Source organism: Coptis chinensis, chromosome 1 (genome assembly GCF_015680905.1).
Source record: "Coptis chinensis isolate HL-2020 chromosome 1, ASM1568090v1, whole genome shotgun sequence".
In the NCBI taxonomy this organism is placed as follows: domain Eukaryota; kingdom Viridiplantae; phylum Streptophyta; class Magnoliopsida; order Ranunculales; family Ranunculaceae; genus Coptis; species Coptis chinensis.
The window spans coordinates 30,933,398-30,958,539 of record NC_141456.1 but is presented as its reverse complement, the minus strand read 5'-3'; the positions used below and the strand labels follow the sequence as shown (position 1 = coordinate 30,958,539).

At 35.5% G+C, this 25,142-nt stretch overlaps 1 protein-coding gene and 3 long non-coding RNA genes across 6 annotated transcripts; 2 read left to right on the top strand and 2 right to left on the bottom strand.

Moving 5' to 3' along the window:
- Positions 1–1,018: 1,018 nt before the first annotated feature.
- On the bottom strand, positions 1,019–2,875 carry LOC147523429 (uncharacterized). The gene is made up of 3 exons (XR_015196422.1): positions 2,402–2,875; positions 1,233–1,591; positions 1,019–1,076 (listed from the first exon to the last, which is right to left on the bottom strand). It is a non-coding gene; the product is annotated as an uncharacterized LOC147523429 (long non-coding RNA).
- A 3,103-nt stretch (positions 2,876–5,978) lies between these two features.
- LOC147523428 (uncharacterized) lies at positions 5,979–6,753 on the top strand. Its single transcript, XR_015196420.1, has 2 exons — positions 5,979–6,105; positions 6,253–6,753. It is a non-coding gene; the product is annotated as an uncharacterized LOC147523428 (long non-coding RNA).
- A 616-nt stretch (positions 6,754–7,369) lies between these two features.
- LOC147523427 (uncharacterized) lies at positions 7,370–11,932 on the bottom strand. 3 transcript variants are annotated; one of them, XR_015216050.1, is made up of 6 exons: positions 11,654–11,932; positions 11,413–11,524; positions 10,037–10,194; positions 8,588–8,783; positions 8,195–8,503; positions 7,370–7,720 (listed from the first exon to the last, which is right to left on the bottom strand). It is a non-coding gene; the product is annotated as an uncharacterized LOC147523427 (long non-coding RNA). The 3 variants fall into 3 exon arrangements; XR_015216051.1 differs by having other exon boundaries at positions 8,195–8,329; positions 11,654–11,908; XR_015216052.1 differs by having other exon boundaries at positions 8,195–8,508; positions 8,588–8,692; positions 11,654–11,794.
- A 10,923-nt stretch (positions 11,933–22,855) lies between these two features.
- Positions 22,856–23,941, top strand: LOC147523426 (uncharacterized). The gene is made up of 2 exons (XM_086571037.1): positions 22,856–22,937; positions 23,166–23,941. The coding sequence occupies exons 1-2, from the start codon at positions 22,856–22,858 to the stop codon at positions 23,939–23,941; spliced, it is 858 nt and encodes a 285-aa protein (XP_086427163.1).
- The last annotated feature ends 1,201 nt before the right edge of the window (positions 23,942–25,142 follow it).

Sequence of the window (25,142 nt, the reverse complement as noted above, 5' to 3'; positions counted from 1 at the left end):
ACTTGTGTCACTTTTGAAACTAATTATGAAGTGACCTATAAGCTCCCGACACATAAAGTTCTACCAAAAGTGACACAAAAGCCTTACTAAATGTGTCACTTTTTGTTAATAAAAGTGACACTTAAGAATAGGCTCTTGTGTCACTTTTAAGAAAAAGTGTCACAGTGCTTGTCAAAAGTGACACTAGTTGTATCCGGTTTGGACCAGAGTGGGGAATAATTTCGTCAAAAGTGACACATTAAGTATACTAGTTGTGTCACTTTTGGACCAGAGTGACACATAAGTACGTCAAAAGTGACACATTAAGTATACTAGTTGTGTCACTTTTGGACCAGAGTGAGACATAAGTACGTCAAAAGTGACACATGAAGTATACTAGTTGTGTCACTTTTGGACCAGAGTGAGACATAAATACGTCAAAAGTGACACATTAAATATACTAGTTGTGTCACTTTTAGACCAGAGTGAGACACAAGTACGTCAAAAGCGACACAAAAGCCCCTTACTTCTTGTGTCACTTTTGGAAATCAACTCCATGTAACTTGTATGAAAAAGAAAGCGACACATAAGAATGGTCAGTTGTGTCACTTTTAATAGATATTATGTCACTTTTTCCAAAAGTGAGACAAATAAAAATAATTTTTTTTTAAAATATTTTCTCATTTTTGTATTCGATTGTATTCATTTCTCAACCTGCATCCTATACGTCATAACCAAAATCCCATTACCCTGCTTTATGACAAAAGCAACAACCACATACATTTATCAAAACATCACAACCAAAATCACTTTAACCTGCTTTATGATATGGAAACAACATCCACTCGGGAAAAAAGAAACAACATTCAAAACAATTAACTTCTATTGATTTCATGGATCAAACCTAGTATCTATTATCTAGTTTGACTCCCAACAAAATAAGCCATTCCAATACCAAAATAATCACAATAAATTAAAGCTAAAAAAACTACACACGCCAAAGCGTTATCCTAGCAATATCTTAGCTTGTTGTCAGGCGACTTCCAACATTAAAAAACTTAGCTGCCATTTATTCATATGTTAATCGATCCATGCACCTGCATCATATCATAAAGTCGTCATTCCACTATGACTAGTATATAAAATTAAAAAGAAAGTGAATCAAGAAGGGTATATTGCACAAGTAAGAAAAAAAAAATCAATAAGAAAAGTATATATACATAAAGAAAGGGAAAATATGGAATCCCACTTACCCAATCAAATTAACTACTCAGATAAATTGTTGGATAAAGTCGATGAATTCAAGTCGAAGTTCATCTATTTTAGTAGTGTAACTCTTCCTGCTAGAGAACTCCAATACCTGTTCGACAAAAAATATATTATTATACTAATATCCTTCGTGTACAAAGAAAGCCAGAAACAAGTTTCCTAGGAAACGCCTATGTCGAAACCCATTGATGAATTATTATACCTAAAACAAATAATCAATAAAAAAGAAATATTGCACTTAAAAATATAGTATAGCATGAGAGAAGGGGAACATACTAATCCACTAGAAATTAAACGCTAAAAAAGTTGGGTGGTGTGCACTTCAACTTCCAATTTTCTAAACCTTGCAAGCATCAAACCAAAACATTGTTACTAACTTAAGAATATGAAAAGCTAAAATCAAAATAACTAGAAGACCGGGTCCGCTCACTCACCCTAATATTTAAAATCAGCAGAAAGACAAAGACATGCATTCGGATTGTTCCTTATGCCATTTTGGGCTGAAACTTAACAACTTAAGTGTTATTGACAATTCATATACCCATTCAAGTTCGACCTCTTATAGGAGTCTCAGTGAGGATTCCTACCTACTCCCCAATCTCGAGAGGGTTACAGTACATACAAGAGTCTTCCAGTTCTTACTGTAGCTCTTTCTTACTAGTAAAGTAGTACACCAACTGTGTCTTATCTTATAGCCCGGCGCGGCGGACAGGGTATCGAAGAAAGGGGAAGTGGAATCCTCTGTTCGGCTATAAGCCTTTTGTTGTGAGTGTTGTGTACTAAAACGATTCAAAGCCCGGCCTTCGATCGAGAACCGAAATCGCAGAAAGGGAACATCCATTGTAGCAAAGCCGTTTCATGAGGGGGGGCTAATATGAAGTGTGACATGTGTACTCAGTGGAAGTGTGAAAACTCTGTCAGGAACATATGTCTAAGATGGACTCAATTGCTTCAGAGGTCAGCTAATATGAAGTTACTTATACACTGAGTCAATAGCTTTCACCAAGTTGGCCTAGTGAAGCTAGTAACCGAAAAATGGGTGTTCTCGAGTCCAGTCTGAGTCGCAAGAAGTGAGCTGTGCAAAAAGTGTGCACTAAAGATCAAAAAGAACTTTAGATGTCAAGACACGAAGAACTGAAGTTCATAGGCAAACCTAAATCTTTTCAGAGCCCCAGTGGCGTACTTCAGTTGTTTCTCTCCAACAGACATCCAAGAGACTTCAACCGCCACACTATACAGTCCAATGTACTTTGTCCAGTTTAACTTCCCTTGAACTCAGTAAGGATCAAAGGTATTCTCCATTGCCAAAACTTCATGCTCTAAATCAACTGAGGGGCTTTGCTTTGATACAGGTATTGTGAACGAGTCTGGGAGAGATGCAATGGAAGAATGGGAAAGGTGGCCATGTGGTGATGCTGGTGAAGCCATGCACCCAGATGAAGAGAACTTGGATGAATCAGCTAGCTAGGCAAAGGAAAATATTTATCATACATCGCACCATTTCTTCTGAGAGCTAATTAGGTTGTTCCCTTAGGTTCTCTAGATAGGAATCCTTATTCCCCTCCATTTCATCTGTCTATAGAAGCAGGTCATCCAGCGTCATACCCTATCTATTTCGTTTGCTTGGACTTGCAACCTACGTCAGTAAAAACTTATATTAGTTACTTTTGCATCTACCATAACAAGAACTAAGCTCTACTATACCAGATTACATGTTTCGAGAAGATCAATAAAGTCATATCGCCAATGTATCAACTTGACCAGATAGATGTTGCAAATCTCACTACTCAGCAATAATCATTAAAAGGAACCAACTGGATAACTAAACAATAAGAAATTTTGAAGAGAAGATTATAAAAAGAGCATTTTCTAAATTCAAAAAGAACAAACAGATAAAACAAGAAGCACATAGAGATAAAGATATAGGAGGAGAGAGAACCAATTGTTCTGGAGAGACAGGACAGTAAGGGAGAAGTGATGGTAAAGAAGATGGCAACTGTCTCAAACGGTACTCAGCAAGATGGTGCTCATTCCTCTCTTGACTAAGTTGAAAATGCAATGCAACCAATTCCTCTTCAAGCTTTGATACAGTAATCTCTAGCACAACTATGTTAGTCACAAGCTCATGAGCCTGCAATTGGATCATCATATAGTGCGACGCGGACTCGAATATTGGAAAACAAGTTTTGAATTAGATATACTAACCTTATTTGGGAGCTGACCAATAGAATTCGAGAAAGTAACATTGGAGTGGTCAACTGCACTTGCGAGTGCTAAATGTAAATCAATACATGTATATTATGAATTAATTAATACAATGTATTTATATTAATTGATGCACGTGTATATTTAAATAGGATACAAATGTATAGTTGACGTGCTTGCATATATTCTTATACATGTATATATATGATATTAAATACGTACAAATTTTAACAATTGTGGTACTAGCACTTATAAACGGATGGCTAGTGTGTATGTTAAAATTTAGTGAGATATATAATTATAGGGCGCATGTACGTATATATAATATAATATACACATGTTTGATTTAAAATGCGAGTTAATACACGTGTACAAATATATGTGTATGCACGTAAAATATATCATGGTAACAAATATAAGTGTATGCATACCAGCATATGTACACAAATTAATACAAAGTAACAAATATATGTGTATGTATGTATGTAAAAATACATCAAATTTGGGGTTGGATATTTGATTATTTTCTATATCAATATAAGCTTAAATTATCACTTGAATGATAAATTTTGTAATGTGCAGTGTATGATTGATATATGTTCATGGAGATGTAAAAATGATTGTTGTCACATCGATCACTAGTTATACATAAAATATTATCATATAGGAAAAGAAACAAAAATCCAAGTTTTAGTATTTAAATCATTAAAATTGTTTAATAATCATAATAAATAATAAATAACCGAATTAGAACCGAAACGGATTAAAAACCATAGGTTTTGATGGTTTTGGGTTAGGTTTTTTAATTCTCATAGTGGAACCAATAGAACCACAAATAATAGAACCACAACCAAAACCTCTAAAACCCGACCCAGAACTGACCCGTTGTCACCCCACCCCCATTGTCACCAAATTCGGCGTTTTTTTTTTGAAAAAAATGCGTTTAAAACCCGAGATATTGGCAAGGCGTCTTGTTCCAGTTTAAAACTCGGGTTTTTAAAAAAAACGCGTTTTAAACTTAAAAAATGTTTAAAACCCGATATTTTAAAAATCTCCCGTTTAAAACTTTATTAAAACTTTTTTTTAATAATAATAATCTAAAAGAAAACACGAGAAGAAAAAAGGGTTTTGGAGTTTACCTTTTTGAAGAATGAGCGTTAGATTGACTTATTGAGACAGTTCTATTTTGCTTTGGACTATTAATAATTGAAAATTTTAAAGTTATTAACTTATTTGTAGTACTTGATTATGCCATTATGGTTAGTAATTAGTAGTATCTTATTTAGAGTCGTGTTTTGGTACTGAATCTAAAAGTTATAGTATTTGGATGAGTAATGATAATTTGATATTTTCATGTATTTAAATTTTCTTTCATTTGTATTATTATTATTATTATTTTATGTGCCTATTCTTTTTTCCACTCTTATAAAAAATAAACCCTTATCTATTATATTCTTTATCATCGGTTTTTATAGTTTCTTTTATGTATTATAAGTTTTAAACCCGTTTTTTATGCCCCACGTTTTTTTACCTTTTTTTTCTGTTTTTTTCCCAAGACATTCCGTTTAAAACACGAACTAAGTTTTTTTCAAGTACACCGTTTTAAACCAGTACCGTACTTGGTGACAATGCCCACCCCTACTTCAGACTGTGCGGAAAAGTTTGATTAGGGTTGTAACGAAAAAAACAAGGGTTTGTGTTAAATTAAGAAAGTTAAAACGATCATTAGTAGACTCACGTGAGTCACGTGCCACTTTGTTATTGTTTACTACTTGCAGGTAAAACCTTGAATTAGAAAGAAATACAGATAAAACTCTGCTTTTTATTCTTATTCTGCAAAGTTTGCAATTGTTAATTTTGTTACTTAAGGCTAGTGTTCCATTGCATTATGATATTTAATGTTTTGATGCATTGTGTTTGAGTAGGAAATTGTGTAGAGACTAGAGAGCAAGCTGAATGGGCAATAGTACGTAAGAGTAGGGAACAACTGGTTGTAGGCAACTTTCTGTAGCATTTTTTTTTATCTTTGTTTTCGTTGAATCAATGTAAATGGGGATACTAGAAAAATTAGTGTGTTATTGGTTGTGGTGGTGAGATTGGTCAAAGTGGTTGCATTGGCAGTAGGGGTGTCTCTTTTTGCCGAATTTCCGATTTTTCCGAAATCCGACCCGAAATTGGTCTGGTTCTTGGTGTAGTTTTCATGGGCCGATTTTCCGATTTCCGAAAATTCCAAAAAAAAATTGGATCGGATTTGGATATAATTCTAACTGTATCGGAAAAAAAAGAGTACTATTGCCCATTTGATATATATCGGAAAAAAAAGAGTACTATATTCGGTGGATATATGTCGAAAATATCAATATCGGTGTACCAAAATACTGATATATATCGGCATATATCGGATATATCGTCAATATTTTGGTCCATGTTACTCACATCAATGAAATTATATACTACTGATTACCAAGAGTAGTAAAGTAAAATATAAGATATATCCTTCTCCTAGAAAAGTCTTGACATATTTAAATATTTGTTGTTGCGGAATAACTGAAGACTACTAAAATTATAGAGGAGAGTTTACTTTATATAGTTCTAACATTGAGCAGGAGAAATTGCCTCGATTACATATAATAGCTCAATATCAAGATTTGAGTAAGTTTTGACATATTTATTTATTGTTGATCCACTTCTTTTCACTGTTGATTCCCTAAGTTTATTTATTCTAATTATTATTATTGATTTTCTAAGTTGTAAAGCTTTTGACGTTTTCTTTTCGTTTCTTTCTTGTCCAAACCGCAGTATCAGGATGTATCATGCCCTGGTCGGAAGATGTTTCAATGAATGTGTGGATACCTTCCATATCAAGTCACTTGACAAACACGAGGAGACTTGTATTAGTAGGTGTTGTCAGAAGTACTTGATGTACCAAATGCAAGCTCAAGTGAGATCTGCGGAGGCCGGCCATGACACTGGTATACTAAACTAATGTCGTTGAACGACATGAAGAACTTGAAGTGACCATAAGGAAGGAGTTATACGAATTGATTTTGTTTTTGTTTCATCCACAAAATGTGTTAGTCTTAGTCTGATTTGTTTCCTGCAGATTAGTATATTGATCACTACTGTGGTAAGGTCATAGCCAAGTTATTGAAGGCTTGAAGGCTTTCAACTAACTGTATCATTGTGCCTGTTCATTCGTTTGTTTCAATTTTAGTGGAATCAAATGTAGGAATTTTTCGGGATTTGGTACGGTCACTGAGTTTAGTGAAGATGCTAGTAAACTGGGATTAAATGCCACAAGTTTTATTTCTTGTAGTATTAACAATGGGATTACCGTTAAATCATACCCTCTAAAAAGAAAACGAAAAACCAGCATTTACGAAATAGTAAAAAAAACAATAATTCACTATTAAGTTATGCAGTTCACTATTGTAGCAAAAACTTGAATGACAGATTGACAGCATCAATACCAATACGTTGTACATTTAAATAGAGACAACGGTACGAACTTTTGCTGGCAAATGATTTGCTAACCAAATGGTTTGTTGGGCAAACATATCCGGAGCTCACTCGTATTGGACAAACACATGGATTGACGATTTGAAGTTGTGATTTTTGGGACAAACAGAAGCCGACGAGGTCATTTTAGGTTCCAAAATCACAACTTTGATCCATGTCATCTGTCCAATATAAAAAACCGTTTGCAGTAATAGTTTTCTATATCCATATTACGGTTTATATATATCTCATTTCTAGAAACGATTGCATCAGTTCTATATCGGCCATTATACTGTACATATCGGCCTAATCCTATAAGAAAGTGGTAAAATCGCCAAACGTCATTATTGATATAAGGGTCAACTAGTATTACCCCCACCCACTACCAAATATAATACACAAAAAAATAGCTCACAGCTAAACAAATTTACTTCTTATTTGAGATAATGGACGATTATATTCTGAGTAAATGGTAATACATTTCTAATGTCTAAGGCGTGCTGAGTACTTTTAAAGTACTGACAGAAGTATATCCAAGTTTCTTACCAAGGCCTGCTGAGTGCTGACTACATCTTAAATACACAACTTGCCGGCATCTCTCAATAAAAACATGGGCGGCATTTATACGTATCTAATTACAAAAGAAAGATACAGTTCTATCTGTAGAACTGAAGCCTTCTGACCTTGTATCTTGTGTCTCATCAGGCTTTGGTTCAAGGACTACAGGAATTTTCTCTTTATGAACGCCACGCAACACCTCCACAATAACCTGCAAATCAAACTCACATAAGTAAGCTTTAGATAAAAATGAAACTTTAGATCGCCAACCAACTATTTTTTTTAGGAATCTCAGAAGCCTATGGTCCCAGGCATCTTGCATTAGCCACCCAACTCCAAGTAGTTTTTAAGTATTGAAATGTTTCAAGTTGATTTCTGAAGTATAGTACGAATGTTAAAAAAAAACACGGTGGTTTTTAGACAATAAATACATACTTTGCTTACACCTACATTGCTTAGTCCTTGGAACCTGACATTATAATCTTCCAAAGGGGTTGTTAATTCATATAGAGGAACACAATTTTTTTCTTGTCCCCAGAAGTTATATACATGAGCGTTAAAAATAACAAAGGATGTAGTTCACAGTCCATATATCACGCTCCTACCAAAATACTGTTGATCCGTTCTAACCACTTCCAGGGTGTTGGAAAAGAGATGCATTATTGACATGAAATCTTTGACATACCTTGTCACCGACTTGACATTGGTCAAAGATTCTGTACAAGTCACTTCCAGTAGTGACCTTTTTCCCATTCACAGATGTTATGATATCTCCCAATAGAAGTCTCCTATATGGATCTCTTTTTGTAGCTTGCAGACCCTACATAGAATTGATAGAGTTATACAGAGACTGAACCAAAGATGATCTAAGAAGCGAACCTCCCCCCCCCAACTCCACTGAGCCCATGTTGCTCCACAGATTGATTGGGCCGCAAACATGATTTCTAAAACAGGTCTTGTAACCTTTCCAAACGCTAGCTGCTCAACAATGTCACTGACCTGTCAAAGCCAATTTTGAAAGACACATGTACATGCAATATTTTCCCTATGAACATAGGAATGTGGATAGATAACGTACAGTGTCAACAGGAATAGAACAACGCCAGAGGATGCACCAGAGGGAGAATGTATTGCCGGATTCATCCCAGTTAAATTTCCTGAACTATCAAAGAGCGGTCCTCCACTGTTACCAGGGTTTATGGCAGGATCAGTTTGTATAACATCCTGAATTGAATGACCACCAGCAGCAGAGCTGATTTCTCATATCACTTCATCTAAATGAGAATGGAACAACATGGTAAACCCAATCCAAATATGACTAGATATATCATGGTTGCAATTTGAAACTTGTTAAGGAATCACCTACATACCTAAGTTTATTCACTTACTTCTCTATGTCTTCATCGATATCAACCAATTTACGTCATATTTAATGACAACCGAGTCTAAAGGTGATGCAAAGCCCGATGTAATTAAGAAAAAAAATTCAACCAAGTCACACCATCTTTCTTGAGAATCTCAACTCTCATGACTCGACTTTGGCATGCAACAGGTCATAAGAACAGCACTTCCCACTTGGTGTAACTTCTGAGCCCTACTGATTATGCTATCAACAGCCTTTACCATTTATTAAGTTTTTCTCCATGGATATGCAAATTATCTCATTTTTCTCTACTCTACAATCCTGTCTTTTTCTCCCTCCCCCCCCCCAAAGTATGTCCATTATCACAAGCTTTTTTCATAGAATAAAACTCACAGCACAAGATGAGAAGAATTAAAACCAACAAAGATAGGGCCTGATGACATTTTTCCAGTAAACTTAGTTTTACATGGCCTTAAAATCAACTATACTGTAGCATTTCCAACTTCTCGTTGAACACTCAAAAACCCCTTCATTTTGTTCATGGAATGCTGTTTATTCACCAATCAACTTTTCACTCTCCACTAATATGTTGACTTTGTTTCATGTGAAAATCCAGTTGTGGAGTAACTACATCATTGTACACTCTATATTGTAGTATTACAAAGTAATGTATACAATGTTACTACATCAGGGTCAAACCTTGCTGCATCTTGGTACACATAGATGGAGAACCTCTGTTTTGGTACAATGGGATCTCTTTTAATAATACAAATCTATCCCCCCCCCCCAAGACACAGGAATGTAGGTATACCCTGTATTCATGGTCAAACACCATTAACTTGCTCAACATGGTGGTTTTAACTTTTAACCTCATACATTTCCTCTTCTCACCACTTTTCACTCCTAGAAGCATTAACACTGCATAACGGGAGGAAAATAATGAAGTTGAATTTACCATGAATTAGGGGGTTTATCGAGTGACACTAATTACAGTAATCACTAATCAGGAGGGTATCTCCAAGGGTGTTTACTAGGAAAAGTTTCCTTTTAATTGATTGGGCAAAGGGACCTAACCTCTTTGGTTATTTCACATAACAGGACCACATCAAATAATGGAAACCAAGTAAGTAACTCTCAGGATTTCTAAGTACAGTGGATACTTACATGATTTCCATTTGCATATACTTTTTGACCAACAAGCAAGTTGGCAGACACACCAACAGGTATGGGCTTCAGTTTGTCTTTAAGTGCATCAATAGGTAGCAAAGCAACATCTTTGTCTTGGTCAAATCCAACAACTTTTGCTTCGTAAGTTGACTGATCTGAAAGAGTGAGCTAGTTTGTATGATTGTATTTGACAGTAATTCAATAGTCTTTGGGATATACAATAAATATACTAACAAAGAGAAATATCTTCAAACTATACGGAAACTAGTTGAAGTAAATAAAAAGTAAGGAGCAATTTGAGATACCCCCCCCTCCCCGTTTTGAAAATCGAGAGAGATACCCTCCCAACTAACGTCTCCCGTCATAGATTTTTTGTTAGAATGCCCCCTGAGATACCCCCCTGTGGCAGTAAATACTAGTTAACGAGACGTTAGTTGGGGGGGTATCTCTCTCGATTTTCAAAACAGGGGGTATCTCAAAAAAAACTTCTCAAACAAGGGGGTATCTCAAATTAAAAAGTAATGAAAGTTAACAGCTCATTAGATGCGACACAGCATAAGTACGTAATAGAAGTGATTATAAGGCAACAAATGTACGTACAGCCAAATAGAATACTGAACTGCAACCAGAAAACATGAGACCGCAGACTGTTGTATAGCAGTATTCAAGTATGAACTATGAAGGGCACCTGATCAAACCTAAAGAAGTCCATTTATTTAGTGTAAACTAGTTAGTTGATAATGCAGCCAAAACCAATCAAAGTAGATCGGGCAGATTGGAAAACTAGCCCACGTAAGCCCTAGCTTGTAAAGTACGTTGACAAGGTAGATGCAGCATTGTAGCTCATCCTAAGGAAAAATAGGACAACTTCTGTACAAGAAAATATAACAAGAGTCCGATAGGCAAATGCAAGCTAGAATGTGGTTTTTGCGTTTTGGTTGTCGTGTTAGTGGTGCAACTACCAAATTCAGTAGCAGAGAAGGTGCGAATTCAACAAATTAAACTTGCTTCCACTGCCAAAAAGGTAAAATAAACAAAATAAACCTCATTACTAATCCAATTGGCCCTCCATGCAATAATTTTGGAGTCAGTTTAGGACATGAGCTGTTTACCGAGCCTAGTCAAAAGCTGTTAAAAATTATTTTTGCTTTGTACACCAATAGCAGCCTAATTGCAAAAATACTGTGCAATTCTTTTCAACTATTTTTAGTCCAAGATCACTTCCATTCTCAATGCCAAACATTAATTTTTGTGTTTGATCGATGTTTATCTGTTTCCTCACTCAATGACAAAATGAACAAGTTACTGATCAAGACTGATTGCACTATTTACTTCAAAATTTACTCTTAATTACCCAATAAACAAAAACAAACCTGAGACCAGAGGCAACGTCGAATCACATGATAATTAGTAACAATAAGACCATCTTTATCCCATACAAAATCGGACCCAGACCCTTGTGGTGGTACTTCCAATGCATCCTGCCTACAAAAAAAACCCAACACATCAAATAAATGACAAATTTAACCACCCCCCAACATCAAGACTACATCAAATACAATCTAAATTTAGTCAAGATCATTTTTTTATAAAAAAAAAAAAAAAAGAAGTTACCTGACAGCAAGGTTGGTAATGTAAACAAAAGCAAGTTGATCATCTTGTAACTTGCTAGATGTGGCAACGAGAAAAGCAGAAAGGGTGAAGAACAGAAGAGAAGAGGTAGTTGGTTAGGAAGAAGTTTGGAGTAATGGGGAGTTTTGGGTCAATGGAAAAATCGTTATTGTTGTGGGGAAGAAGAGAGTGATGAGAGAAGGGTCGGGTTTCTTGAGTTGAAGATGAAGAAGGGATTTGGAGAGAATGAAGTTGGTTGGTCTTTTAAGTTGGAGAGTGAACAAGTGAGAGTGTGACGCTTGGAGGAGTCAAGAAGGCCCAATTTCGGGGAAAAGGAAGTCTAAAGGACACCAAATTCGTAAGTTAGTAACCCACGAACCCAAATTCTATAAATTAGTAACCCACCAACCCACTATTTCAAATTTAGAAACCCGACAAAATAAGTTGGCCCGGCCCATTTATTTTTTTAAAATACCAGTTATACCCTTCCATGAAATTGACCATTTTTTTTAACATACCAGTTTAACCCCTCCGTGTTATATTTAAAGCAGAGAAATTTTCAAACTTAGAAACTATTTTACACTACGCGCTGCGTTTTTAGTGGAGAGTGAAAATCGAGTTATTTCTTCAAATCTATCGCGACACCAGGTTCTTCAAATTTATAGATGCACACTAAATTCCATCTATAAATTTGATTTATATGTTGAGGGTATACTTAAACTTGAAATCGTATTTTGAAATCATAAAATGTTATGATTTGTATACCATTGAGATTGTTTATGATTGATGGTTTTTATGCTATCGGTTTTGTTTTGATTGAGGTTGTTTTATGATTTAGATTTTTTTTGTTTTTTAGATCAGATATGTTTTAGGTATGTTTATGTTTTCTTTGTTCATAGTTTAATTTGGTATGAAGATGTATTGTTCATAGTCTAGAATAGGTATGAATACTCAACTAGACTATGAACAATAAGTGTTCATAGTCTAGTTGAGTATGAACAATGTATGTTCATACCTCTCTGAAGCATTACGAATGATCATAGTAGTACATGTACTATAAACATTTAATGTTCATGACAAACAATCAATGTTCATACCTAGTACGTGTACTATGAACATTCAATGTTCATGGTGAACACTTATTGTTCATAGTCTAGTTGAGTATGAATAATGTATGTTCATACCTCTCTGAAGCATTGCGAATGATCATAGTATTTTGTTTTTATTGTGTACATCTCCTAAATTACATTTTTATTGTGTTTTTGTGGGTTGAATTTTGTAGTTATACATGGAATTTAGTGTGATTAGAGTTTTTTGCTATAATGGGGGTACTTGGTCCTTTCGTTTTGGGTTGGATTCTTCGATTGATGTTGTTACACGCAAGGTGTACGTGTGACAAGTGGCCTAATTTGGGATTAAGGAGTTTTTCTATGTGTTTCTCCCGTGATGCAAAAGAGAATTTGATTGAAACGGATGAGGATTTGCGATCCTTGGCTTGCTATTGTTATGCATGGCACGAAGATTGCAACTATGGAGATTAAAATAAATGTGTGTATGAGCTCAATGAGTAGCTATAGTGGTGCAAGTACGTCAAGTTCATCAGGTTCATCGAGTTGTTTAATTGGTGGTGAGGTTGTTGGTCATAAACCTTACAAGTCTGATTTTTGGTAGCGTAACTTTGATGGTGGTGTTGGGCAGAGATTTGCTTTAGGTGCTCCTGAGTTTAGATGTAAATTGATAGAGTACTTTATTATGAGTGGTTACAAGTATGAGTTGATCAAGAATGATTATTTTAGAGTGATTGCGCTTTGTCAGAAAAAGAATGAGCTAAATTGTCAATGGTGTATCCACTCTTTGGAGAGTTGTGGTTATTTTGAGATTAAGAAGATTAATCTCACACACACTTATGGTTTTGCAGTTAAAGACTATGACCATCCACCTTTCACTTCTTATCTTGTGAAGACTCATATTCTTGATTTTGGGAGAGATAAACCAGATTTGACATTTGGAGATATTACCACTTTATATACTCATAAGTACGGGCTTAGTATTTCAAAGTACATAGCTTATGCGGGTAAGAAGTTGGCACTGAAAGAGTTGTATGGTGATGTTGCGCTGTCTTACAATGACCTGTTGTGGTATACGGAGGAGTTGAAAAGAAGAGATCTCGGGAATATTGTTGAACTTGAAGTTAACAAGGAGAGTGGGAAGTTTGAGAGGGTGTTTGTAGCTTTTGAATAAAGTATTAATGGTTTTAAGTTTTGCCGCTTGATAAGAGCCCAAAACTGTAGTTTTAACCCCTTAACAATCGTACTTTTAGACCAATTATGTGAATAATAAGTAAGAGTTAATATTGATTACGTGTTTTTATGCATTTCAGGCTTCAAAGTCCATTATGTGCAGAATGTGCCACTTTAGTGAGATAAAGGAGCAAAGGTCGGTTGCTAAGGAGTTCTGTGATTAAAGGCCAATTTTCAAAAGCTGAAAAGTCAAAGTCTACGCGGGCAGAAACAATGCACAAAATCAGCAGAACTTCCGAAGACCATATCTTTGGACTCAGACCTCAGAATTGGGCTTACCTTATGTCAAAACGACCGACTCGAAAAGAGCTTTCCAATGGTCCAAGTCTTGGTCCCATCAGAGGAGCAGAAGTAGACGAAACATCTGTCGAAGCCAACTACAGCTGAAGAGCCCATTTTGGACTAAAGAAATTGGGTTTTGGGCCCGATTTTCCGGCCCAAAACATGGCTCCAAGCCCATGCACGATTTTTGGATCTGAAAGTATAAAAATAAAAGCTTGACTCTTTGTTAATGGCAGTTAGGTTAGGAAGCTAATGTTAATGGAGTTTAGGGTTAGAAAAAGATAAATCTAGATTAGTTTTTAGATCTAGATCTAGTTTTTTTACATTTATTCAATTAGTTAGTTTAGAATCATATTTTAGTTTTTAGAATAAAGTATTAGTTCTTCATTTCAATTTAGATTATTGCTTAAATTCTTATTTAGATTTAGTTGTCTTAAATTCATAATTAGTTATTCACAATCTTAGTTCTAAATTAGTTTTAATTTCAGTTTAATTTAATTATGTCTTATTGTTATTATTGTTCTTGTGTTAGGAATGGTAGTATATAAATTTCACATCAAATCATTACTCTCACCATTGTTCCTTTTGGGTTTGATTAGTTGAATTCGATTTAAGTCTAGAGAGTTAAGAGTGGACGAATCCTTACTCATTATATTGCATGATTATGTTTTGAGAGTAAGAAGAATTGATTTAAACGTAAGAACGGTAGGATTACGTATTAGTGTTGTTAACATTAATATTTAGGATTCTATTATTTTTACGGTTATCAAATGGCGCCGCTGCCGGCTTAATCTCGTTCAAGACAAGAATTCAATTGCTTGAATCCAAGGGGCAATCTCCCATTCTCTACCCACCCACCTTTTTAATTTTTCATTCTTATTTCTTGAATTTTCGGAACTGTTCACTGTTTCAGGCATAGGGGCTGCGGATTCACAGAGAAAAACACTGCAGTGAAGGTATTTCTAAATTTTTGAAAATTCTGAAAATTTTCATACATAATATTTAATGTGTTATTGATTTACTGGAATATTTTCAGATTTTTCAAAGTTGGTTTACCTTGTGAAAAAAATATGATCTTTACAGTGCTGCATTTCAGTTTTCACACCGTATGTTCTTGAAAAACAGACGAGTAAGGTTACTTAGGTAGTTCTAAAAATTCTATAATTTTTACAGGAGTATCTATCCTAAGTCAGGAGTTTGTTGTAAAAATTTTACGAGTTTTTGATTTGTTTTGACCTCCTAAATAGTAGAGTATTTCCAGTGTGTTTCTGCAGTGTTGCAAACACTTAATATCTGGAACACCAGCCGATAAGGAGAGGTTGTAGAACTCCAATTGCTCTAAACATTTTACAAGAACAAGTAGGATCTGTCAGGAGTCTCCAGTAAAAATTTGGAAATTTTTGGCTTTGTTTTGATGGGTTAACCATTCGGTTGTTTGTATTGTGTCTGAAAACTGTTTCGCAAACTTTGCAGGGAAGTAGAGGGACTTTCATAGCTCCGATTGATCTAAAATTTTACAGGCTACTTGATAGACGTCTTAGCAAATTAATATAAAAATTTAAAATTTTTTGAAGTACGATAAAAGGCCTAAAACTCGAAAACCCTGAAGCGCAACCCGCGCTCAAACACTGGACATCTGAAATTCTGGCGACCAGCGCCTAAAGCAAGCGCACAAGGCTCAAAACACCGGAAGCCGAAGCGTGACCAGCTCTAGCACTGGACATTCACAAAACCCCTGAGGCACTTTTGCCAAAGAGAGTGCACCAGCCTCGAGCTGATTTTTTGCCGATTTCCACATTTTTGTTTGAACCCGATTTTTTCAAGTTTTCGGTGTTCTAACTTGTTATATACACTGAACACACGTAAACAAGACGCTATTCATAAGCGAAGCAATGACGCAATCAGGTATTCCTTTCTTCCACTCCTCGCCTCTTCTGTCAGAGGAGTTTTAATTATAGTATAATCAGGCTTGTTTTTCGTAGAAATAAATACAACACGCCTATCTAGAATTTCACACACTACACTTGCATCAATGGCTAAAGAACAAGAGACTCCTCTCTCTGATTTTTATAAAGCCCTAAACGATGGCCCTAAGTCGTGCATCGTTCTTGCAGACCTAGTGGGGGATTTTTCGAATCCCCCCTAATATATTTAACTTGTTACCGATTTTTCATGGTTTAAACCACGAGAAGCCTTACCAGCACATGGGTAGGATAGACCAAGTTCTTACTACATTCCATCATCCTAGCGTAAGTCCAGATCAAGTTAAACTTAGGGTGTTTGTTTTTCACCCTAGCCGACAAAGGCGGCGTCTTGGTTAACGCCCAAACGCCAAACTCGTGGACTTATGGGCTCAACTTGTTCAATTGTTCATGGAACAATTTTACCCACCACTAAAGGCGGATGAAATGCTTCACAAGATTCATTTTCTTGCCCTTTAATCCTCATGAATCCTTTTCGAGGAGGCACGGAATCGTTTCACCGATCTTCTCATTGAATGCCCCGATCATAATCTTGCGAAAGACACGCTTTGTTCGTGCTTTCTTCAAGCGGGCTTTCACATTATCATAAGGAGGTTCTAGATATCATGACTGGGGTAGTTTTCTTAGTAAAGGAGCCTTGGAGGCTTATAAATTCTTAGAAGATCAATCTAAGAAGAACAACAATTGGGGAGGTAACGATTCCTTCCCGCTCCTCTCCTTATTCTCTTGAGGTTAAACATGATCCCGAGCTTAAAACTCTTATTGATGCCCTCACTAAAAAGGTAGATGCCATATCTGTTCAACAACAACCCACTCCAGTCATGAACATTAACTCTACTCGTTGTAATATATGTTGTAGTCTTGAGCATTCCGACTTCTATTATCCTCTTGTCTATGCACAAACACCACCACAACCATCACACTTCAACCAGTTAACTCAACATCAAGGACAAGGGAACTTAGGTGACCAGAATAGAGGTTTAGTACCCATAAACCGTAACTATCAACATCAAGACATGAACGCCAACAAGCTTTAATTCCAATACAACCATCTACGGACAAAGTAGTAGTGACCTTGTTGGAGAAACAAAATCAAATTATGCAACAAAACTCCAACTTGATGAAAGATCAAAGATGATCAAAACTCTAATATGATGAAACAAACGATGCAAATGATGCGTCTTTGTGCCAAAAGGTTATTGACATGTCTTCTAACCAAAATAATAACCAAACTGGCGTGTTTCCAAGTCAAGCAATTGCCTAATCCTAAGTCAACAAACACCCCTTTGAAATAAAAACGATTATTTTCTTGTAATGGTAATATAAACCCAGGGACCTACTGGTGATCCACAACCCTTCGCTTTGAGGCAGTAGTTGATAACCAAGTGACTATGCCTAAAGATTACCCGCAAACTAAAAATGATACCATACCAAATACTATAATAGAAACTCAAGACCCTACAACCGTAGAAAGTACCGGTTAAACCACAACCAAAAGGGAAAACATTACAAGACCCAATTATAGAAAGTGAAGACCCAACACCTGTAGAGGTTCCAATATGGGCACCTAGATGGAAAACGGATAGAGATAAAGCAAAGACTAATAAAACTTTTATCCCTTCTGCTAAAAATAGCGATAAAGCACCATATCCCCAAAGACTAGTTGTGTTTAAAAAGGACGAGAATTTTGATGAGATTAGGGAAGTGTTTAAAAATTTGACTATAAACCTACCTTTTCTAGAAGCTATAAAAAGTCTACTGAACACGCTTAAGTTTCTAAAAGAGTTGTGCACCAAGAAGAGGAAAACCAACATACCCCACGAAGCATTCTTGGCGAACAATATCCCTCTTTATCCGAACATAACGGAATTGTTAAGTACAAGGACCCCGGGTCGATCCCTATCATACAATGCACCTTAGGTGATACCTTCATAACAACTGCTTTATTAGACACGGGGGGGAAGTGTTAACTTACTCCCTTTTTATTTATATAAACAACTAGGTCTAACAAAACTTCAACCAACCAAAATGACTTTTTGTTAGCCGATCGTTTCTATTAAGTATCCCAAGGGTGTAGTTGAAAATATTCTCGTTAAAGTTCAGAATTTTTACTATCCAGCCGACTTTGTTATTCTTGACACAGAAGTTGCTTATGATTCCATTCCCATCATCTTAGGGCGTCCTTTCTTGGTAACCGCCAATGCCCAAATCAATTGTCGGGATGGCTCAATGACTCTTTCTTTTGGAAATCTTTCTGTAGAAGTTAACATGTTTAGACAAAAACAGAGACAACTAGGTTTGCCTGTAGAAGGGGAAGTGAAGTCCATTGAGAGTTTTGTACCTCACATTAGTGCGGCTGACACTTTAGTCCCTACACTAGTAGATACCCCTTTTATGGAAGAAGATAAGGATCACAATTTCTACTCCCTAGACGTAGATAACATAAAGGAGGATTTCCTTCGACTCTTTTGCAATCCTTCTTTGCCGCCTCGCGAGTTCTCTCCTATTGACATCCATTCATCTCTTGACGCCATGACGGAAGAAGAATTTTTCGCCCTCTATCCTAGTGATTCTTCTTACCCACCTATTGAGGAATGTCTTGCATATCTCAAGCCTCGATGATATAGACCTAAGAACACTAGTTGAACACCATTCACCCACCTCACATCCTCATGTCACTCATTCACCTTCCATCACTTAATGTTCCTCGCCCTCTACCTTTTCAAAGAACCATTGAGTTTTCTACTTGACCTTCGTTTCTCCTATGCTTCATAACTATCTAAAACCAACTGGTGAAGAAGTAACACCCAAGGACAAGCCACCGACACTTTTTCATTTTTTTCATTTTTTCCTTCTCAAAATTATCCACATCCTACATTATCTTCCACAACCATCAATTTTCTCACGTTCATTTACTTGGCATCCCCTTCGTAGAAGGACAAAGAAGAAAAACTGTATAATTCGATTAGGTTTTAGATCTATAAGGCTTTGCTCTCATTCCACTAAGCTACGCCATAGGAAATCTTGGTGCTTAATTCTGTTTGATGGTGCATTCCATGTTAATTATTTGTGGAAAGACCCACAACTTTTTCGATTGTTGATATATGGTAAACTGCATTTTAATACATATATATTAGATAAAGTCTCGAGTATTTGACTATAAAAGACTCATTTTATTCTTCGGTGTACTCCATTCCAATCTTATGTTATGAGAGTGCACCATTAAGGCAACCGGACCCTCCTTTTGGAGTGAGTGGTTGTAAGTGTCGGATTCTTAGTCTACGTTTCATGTGACTCACGCATTTATCTCTTGCAGTTTTTCTCGTGGATTGAGTAGTGCTTCTTTATGGAGTGAGTTTCATTTTTATTTCTTTATCGTAATTTTGTTTTGTTTTTCTAAAAATCAAACATATAAAAACTAAATAAAATAAAAACATAAACATATATTAGTAAGTCTAGGGAATCTGACTTTAAAATACCCAAGTTTTCGTACAATACCAACTTTCTGGACTATAGGCCAAACAAAAATTTCAAACTTAAAAAGAGTTTTCCAATTTTGTTTGGGGGGTGGCGTATTTTGGTATTCATTTCAAATCATGTTGCCACCCTAAGCCTGTCATGTTTACTCCAGTAGAGTTTGTGTTAGTTAGTACGTACCAGTTTAATCATGTTTCATATTATCGTATCATCTTTATAATATTTCTGTTACAGGTATTTTCAATTTTTGCCACGTTTCTATGGTAAATTCTTTCCTTATCTCTTTACACTTTGAGGACAAAGCGTTCGATTGTTTGGGGGTGGGATAGAAACATTTGCAAAAATTAGACACTTTTAGGATGTAAATTACCCACTTTTATTTATAAAATGTTAAAAATTATAAAAATTAGTTAGTTACATAATTTAATTGTGCTATTGAATTGTTTCATGAACCCCCTTCTCCCAAATTGTTTGGGGGTGGTATAGAAACACGATGTAAATGTGAAGCACATATTAGGTTGTATATTACGTATTATTTGTCTTAAAAATAATAAAAATAAAAATAAAAATAAAAATAAAAAGTTTATGTTATACACTTAGGAATATTGGTATTGTTTCTTTCTCTATGCTCTTAATAATCTAGAAGTCTCACGTAGCTTTTGCATTAGAATAGTTTTTAGAAACTTAGGTTAATATGTAGGTAATAATCTTTGCATCTATCTATAAATATATTACATGAGTATCTATGATTGTTTGGCAAGAAGTTTCAAATCTAGGCTAGAGTACTTTATTCTACAAATCTTGTGAGAATATAGCCTAAAACCTTATATGAGTGAAACATTTGAGAAATGACACAAGGGAGAAGTATATTCGAATAGAGAAATCACACACGCCCACTTGCTTGACCACTATACCATGTCCTAAGAGAGAATTTAGGCCTTTTTGGATCGATATAGCTAGAAATTCGACCTAAGTATATTTTCCGCTTAGTAAGCCTAATCGAGCCTTTCATTAGCCTTTTCATAAACCACAAATCCTTTACCATGTTACAAAACAAAACAAAATAAAAAAATTCAACCTACCCAATTTAGATAAGTCTGAGAATAGAATAAGGAAGAAAGAAGAAGAGAAAAACCTGTGTAAACAAAAGTTAGTTAATTGCTTCAGAAAATAAAGAAAAGAAGTTTCCATCCAAAGAAAATAAAAATAAAAATAGAAATAAAATAAAAACTCCAAAAAAATAGAATAAAAGGAGTCAAAATCCAAAGAAAAAGAAAAAAAAAATGGCTAAGGATGGAAACAACGTGTAGAAGCAAAAGTAAATAACAAGGTTTTCTCTAGTTACATAATATGAAGACTCTATTATCTCAGACTTGTCCCTTTTGAATATCCATTTCCTTCCTTCTTAAACCATCTCCTAATCCCCGCAACACCTAATAAAGACCTCTAGCTCAATTAGGAATAGGTTAGTGGGATAGTAAGTGGCAGATGTGTTTGATCAACTTCGGCTTCCTTGTGTGTCATTGAGATTGTAAGGTAAAGCATGCCCACTGCACACTGGAGTAGCAAAACTTGAGTGGAAAAATCAGAGTGATTTTTGTCTTGACTTTTATGTGAGAACCTACTTAAAGATGCTATTCCAAACTTTCAGAAACGGACCTGTTATTGCATTTCATAGCATTACTCATTGTATATATGTTTATTCGTAGATGATTGCTTATTATGCATATATTAGCTTAGGTTTCGACATGATTATTCTGTATTCATTGCTAGTAAGATGTATAGATAATTGAGACATAAATAAGGAAACAATAGTTTTATTTCTTAGTTGTTGTAGTATAGATGAAGTTTGTGAGTACCTTCACTGGAAAACTCTCACGAGGCTATAACTTGTCCACTAGGGAATTCCTAGTGGTTTAAGGCCTTGTTGCATATGGTCAATGCAATCGCGACTCAAATAAACGAGAGTAGATAGAACTCCATTTTTGGTCACTTATTCTAATTTCTCATCTTTGCTTGAGGACAAGCAAAATGCTATTTGGGGGTGGTTTGATAAGAGCCCAAAACTGTAGTTTTAACCCCTTAACAATCGTACTTTTAGACCAATTATGTGAATAATAAGTAAGAGTTAATATTGATTACGTGTTTTATGCATTTCAGCTTCAAAGTCCATTATGTGTAGAAATGTGCCACTTTAGCGAGATAAAAGGAGCAAAGGTCGGTTGCTAAGGAGTTCTCGTGATTAAAGGCCAATTTTCAAGAAGACGAAGCCTTTGTAAAGCCCGGTCAAAAGCTGAAAAGTCAAAGTCCACGCGGCGTAAAAAAAGTGCACAAAGTCGTGAGAACTTAGAAGACCATATCTTTGGACTCGGACCTCGAATGGGCCTACCTTATGTCAAAACGACCGGCTCGAAAAAGAGCTTTCCAATGGTACAAGTCTTGGCCCCCATCAGAGGAGTAGAAGTGGACGAAACATCTGTCGAAGCCAACTACGGTGAAGAGCCCATTTTGGACTAAAGAAATGGGTTTTCAGTCCGATTTTCCGCCCAAAACATGGCTCCAAGCCCATGCACGATTTTGGATCTGAAAGTATAAAAACAAAAGCTTGACTCTTTGTTAATGGCAGTTAGGTTAGGAAGCTAATGTTAATGGAGTTTAGGGTTAGAAAAAAGATAGATCTAGATTAGTTTTTAGATCTAGATCTAGTTTTTTACATTTATTCAATTAGTTAGTTTAATCATATTTTAGTTTTTAGAATAAAGTATTAGTTCTTCATTTCAATTTAGATTATTGCTTAAATTCTTATTTAGATTTAGTTGTCTTAAATTCATAATTAGTTATTCACAATCTTAGTTCTAAATTAGTTTTAATTTAGGTTTAATTTAATTATGTCTTATTGTTATTATTGTTCTTGTGTTGGGAATGGTAGTATAGAAATTTCACATCAAATCATTACTCTCACCATTGTTCCTTTTGGGTTTGATTAGTTGAATTCGATTTAAGTCTAGAGAGTTAAGAGTGGACGAATCCTTACTCATTATATTGCATGATTATGTTTTGAGAGTAAGAAGAATTGATTTAAACGTAAGAATGGTAGGATTACGTATTAGTGTTGTTAACATTAATATTTAGGATTCTATTATTTTTACGGTTATCACCGCCCGATGGTGTATTTGGATGGAACATTCTTGAAATCTGATTACAAAGGGTGCTTGTTGGTTGCTACTGCAAAAAATGGAGATCAAGGTATTCTCCTAATTTTACTACTTGCATTTTTATTAGTTTTAATTTTGTGTTTGGTCATGAACAATCATTGTTCATAACTGTTTTGGAGTATGAACAATACGTGTTCATATAAACAATCATTGTGCATACACGTTTTTGTGTATGAACAATCAATGTTCATACACTCTGTATGAACACATAACACTGATGCTTCAAGTTATCTCATATTTGTTTTTTTTGTTTTTCAAGGATTGTTCCCTCTTGCTGTTGGTGTTGTTGACATTGAAAATGATTCCAATTGGTATTGGTTTCTTAATATGTTTAAGAAGACTTTTGGGTATGAGCAGAGGTATACGTTTTTGAATTATATGCATCATGGTTTGCTTGTCAACATTCCTATTGTATTTCCTGACTCCTATCACTCTTTTTGCTTGTGGCATATGGAGAACAACCTTAGAACATGTTTCTCGAAGTCATGTGGTATGACAAAAGTGTTGATTGCATTATTTAAGAAATGTGCTTATGCTGCCACACATGAGAAATTTGAGGAGCACATGGCTGAATTCAAGGAAATTGGTGGAGATGCAATTTCTAACTTTCTTAATAGGGCGCCTTATCAGTACTGGGCTAATGCGTACTTCTATGGGGCCTGGTATGGTGAGATGTGCTATTCCTTGGCGAAGTGCTTCAACAGCTGGATAGATAAAGAGCGGCATCTTCCCACCACAGCCATGTTAGATGGAATTCGGGTGAAGATGGCATCTGCCCAGAGGATGGAATGCAAGAATTGGCAAAGTTTTTTTTGTCCTAAAATTGAAGCAAAGTTGCTTGAGAGGACCGAGAAGGCTCGTTCTGTGACTGTGTCAAAGTTAAATGATCATGTATTTGAAGTTGATACAGAAAAACATAAGCATTGGGTTGACTTTCTTAGGAGAGACTGTACTTGCAACAAATGGGGCATAGACGGTTTTCCTTGCCGTCATGCTATTGCGAGTATTCATTGCAAACAGGATTCGGTGTATTAGTCGTAACGATTGCGAACAGGAGTCATGCGATTGCGAGTATTTTAGTAGCACCTACTCTCATGGCATAACTGCAATTAGTCGTAACGAGATCTGTTCGGATGGTTCTGATAAAGTGCGAATTCTCCCACCATATGTGAAGAAGCCTCCGGGTAGACCACGAGTTAAAAGGATTGAGAGCGCGGGTGTTATGCGTTATACTGCCCACAAGTGTAGAAAATGCCACAGCACCTCGCGACCGACATGACCGAAAGAATTGCCAAGGGGAAACTGTTGATGTGTTAACTACTGATAGGGAATCTAGAGGAATGGTTGAGTAGCCTAGTGGCGATATGGTATCAAGGTCTTGCCAATTATTCTAGGTGGGAAGCACTAATCAGGCTGTTTAATGTTTTGCATGAACAATATATTGATTGACTGATTGATATTAATACAATTTTCATATGATTTTTATTTTAGGCTGTTTAATGTTCTAGGTGGAATATATTTTAAAGTCTCATATGATTTATATTATTCATTTCATTAATGTTATTGAGGTATGATTTTTATATTTGTTCATACCTACTAGAGTATTAACAAATATTGTTCATACCTAGTGTACTATGAACATTCAATATTTATGGTGAACAATCAATGTTCATACCCAGTGGACTATGAACATTTAATGTTCATGGTGAACAATCAATGTTCATACCTAGTACGTGTACTATGAACATTCAATGTTCATGGTGAACAATCAATGTTCATATATGGTGTACTATGAACATGATTTGTTCATATTTAACAATCACTGTTCATACACTAACAATCATTATTGGACTATAAACATTCAATGTTCATACACTAACAGGTATGAACAATGAATGTTCATACATTGAGGTATGAACAATCAATGTTCATACTTACTGGAGTATGAACAAATATTGTTCATACATGATAATTAATAGAATAATAATAAGAGAACACATGATAAACATCAATAATAGTTCATACATTTTGTCATTGTGTACCAAAATCATAACCACTCAGAGAACACATTTCACTATGAATCACCACTGATGCGCATTCATACACGACAAAAAATATTGTTTTGTCATTGTGTACCAAAAAGACCACTCAAAAAGAACACATTTCACTTTGAATCACCATGTCAAAATATATGGTTTATACATTAAACTCTCCTGTTCTTAACGCCTCATGGAAC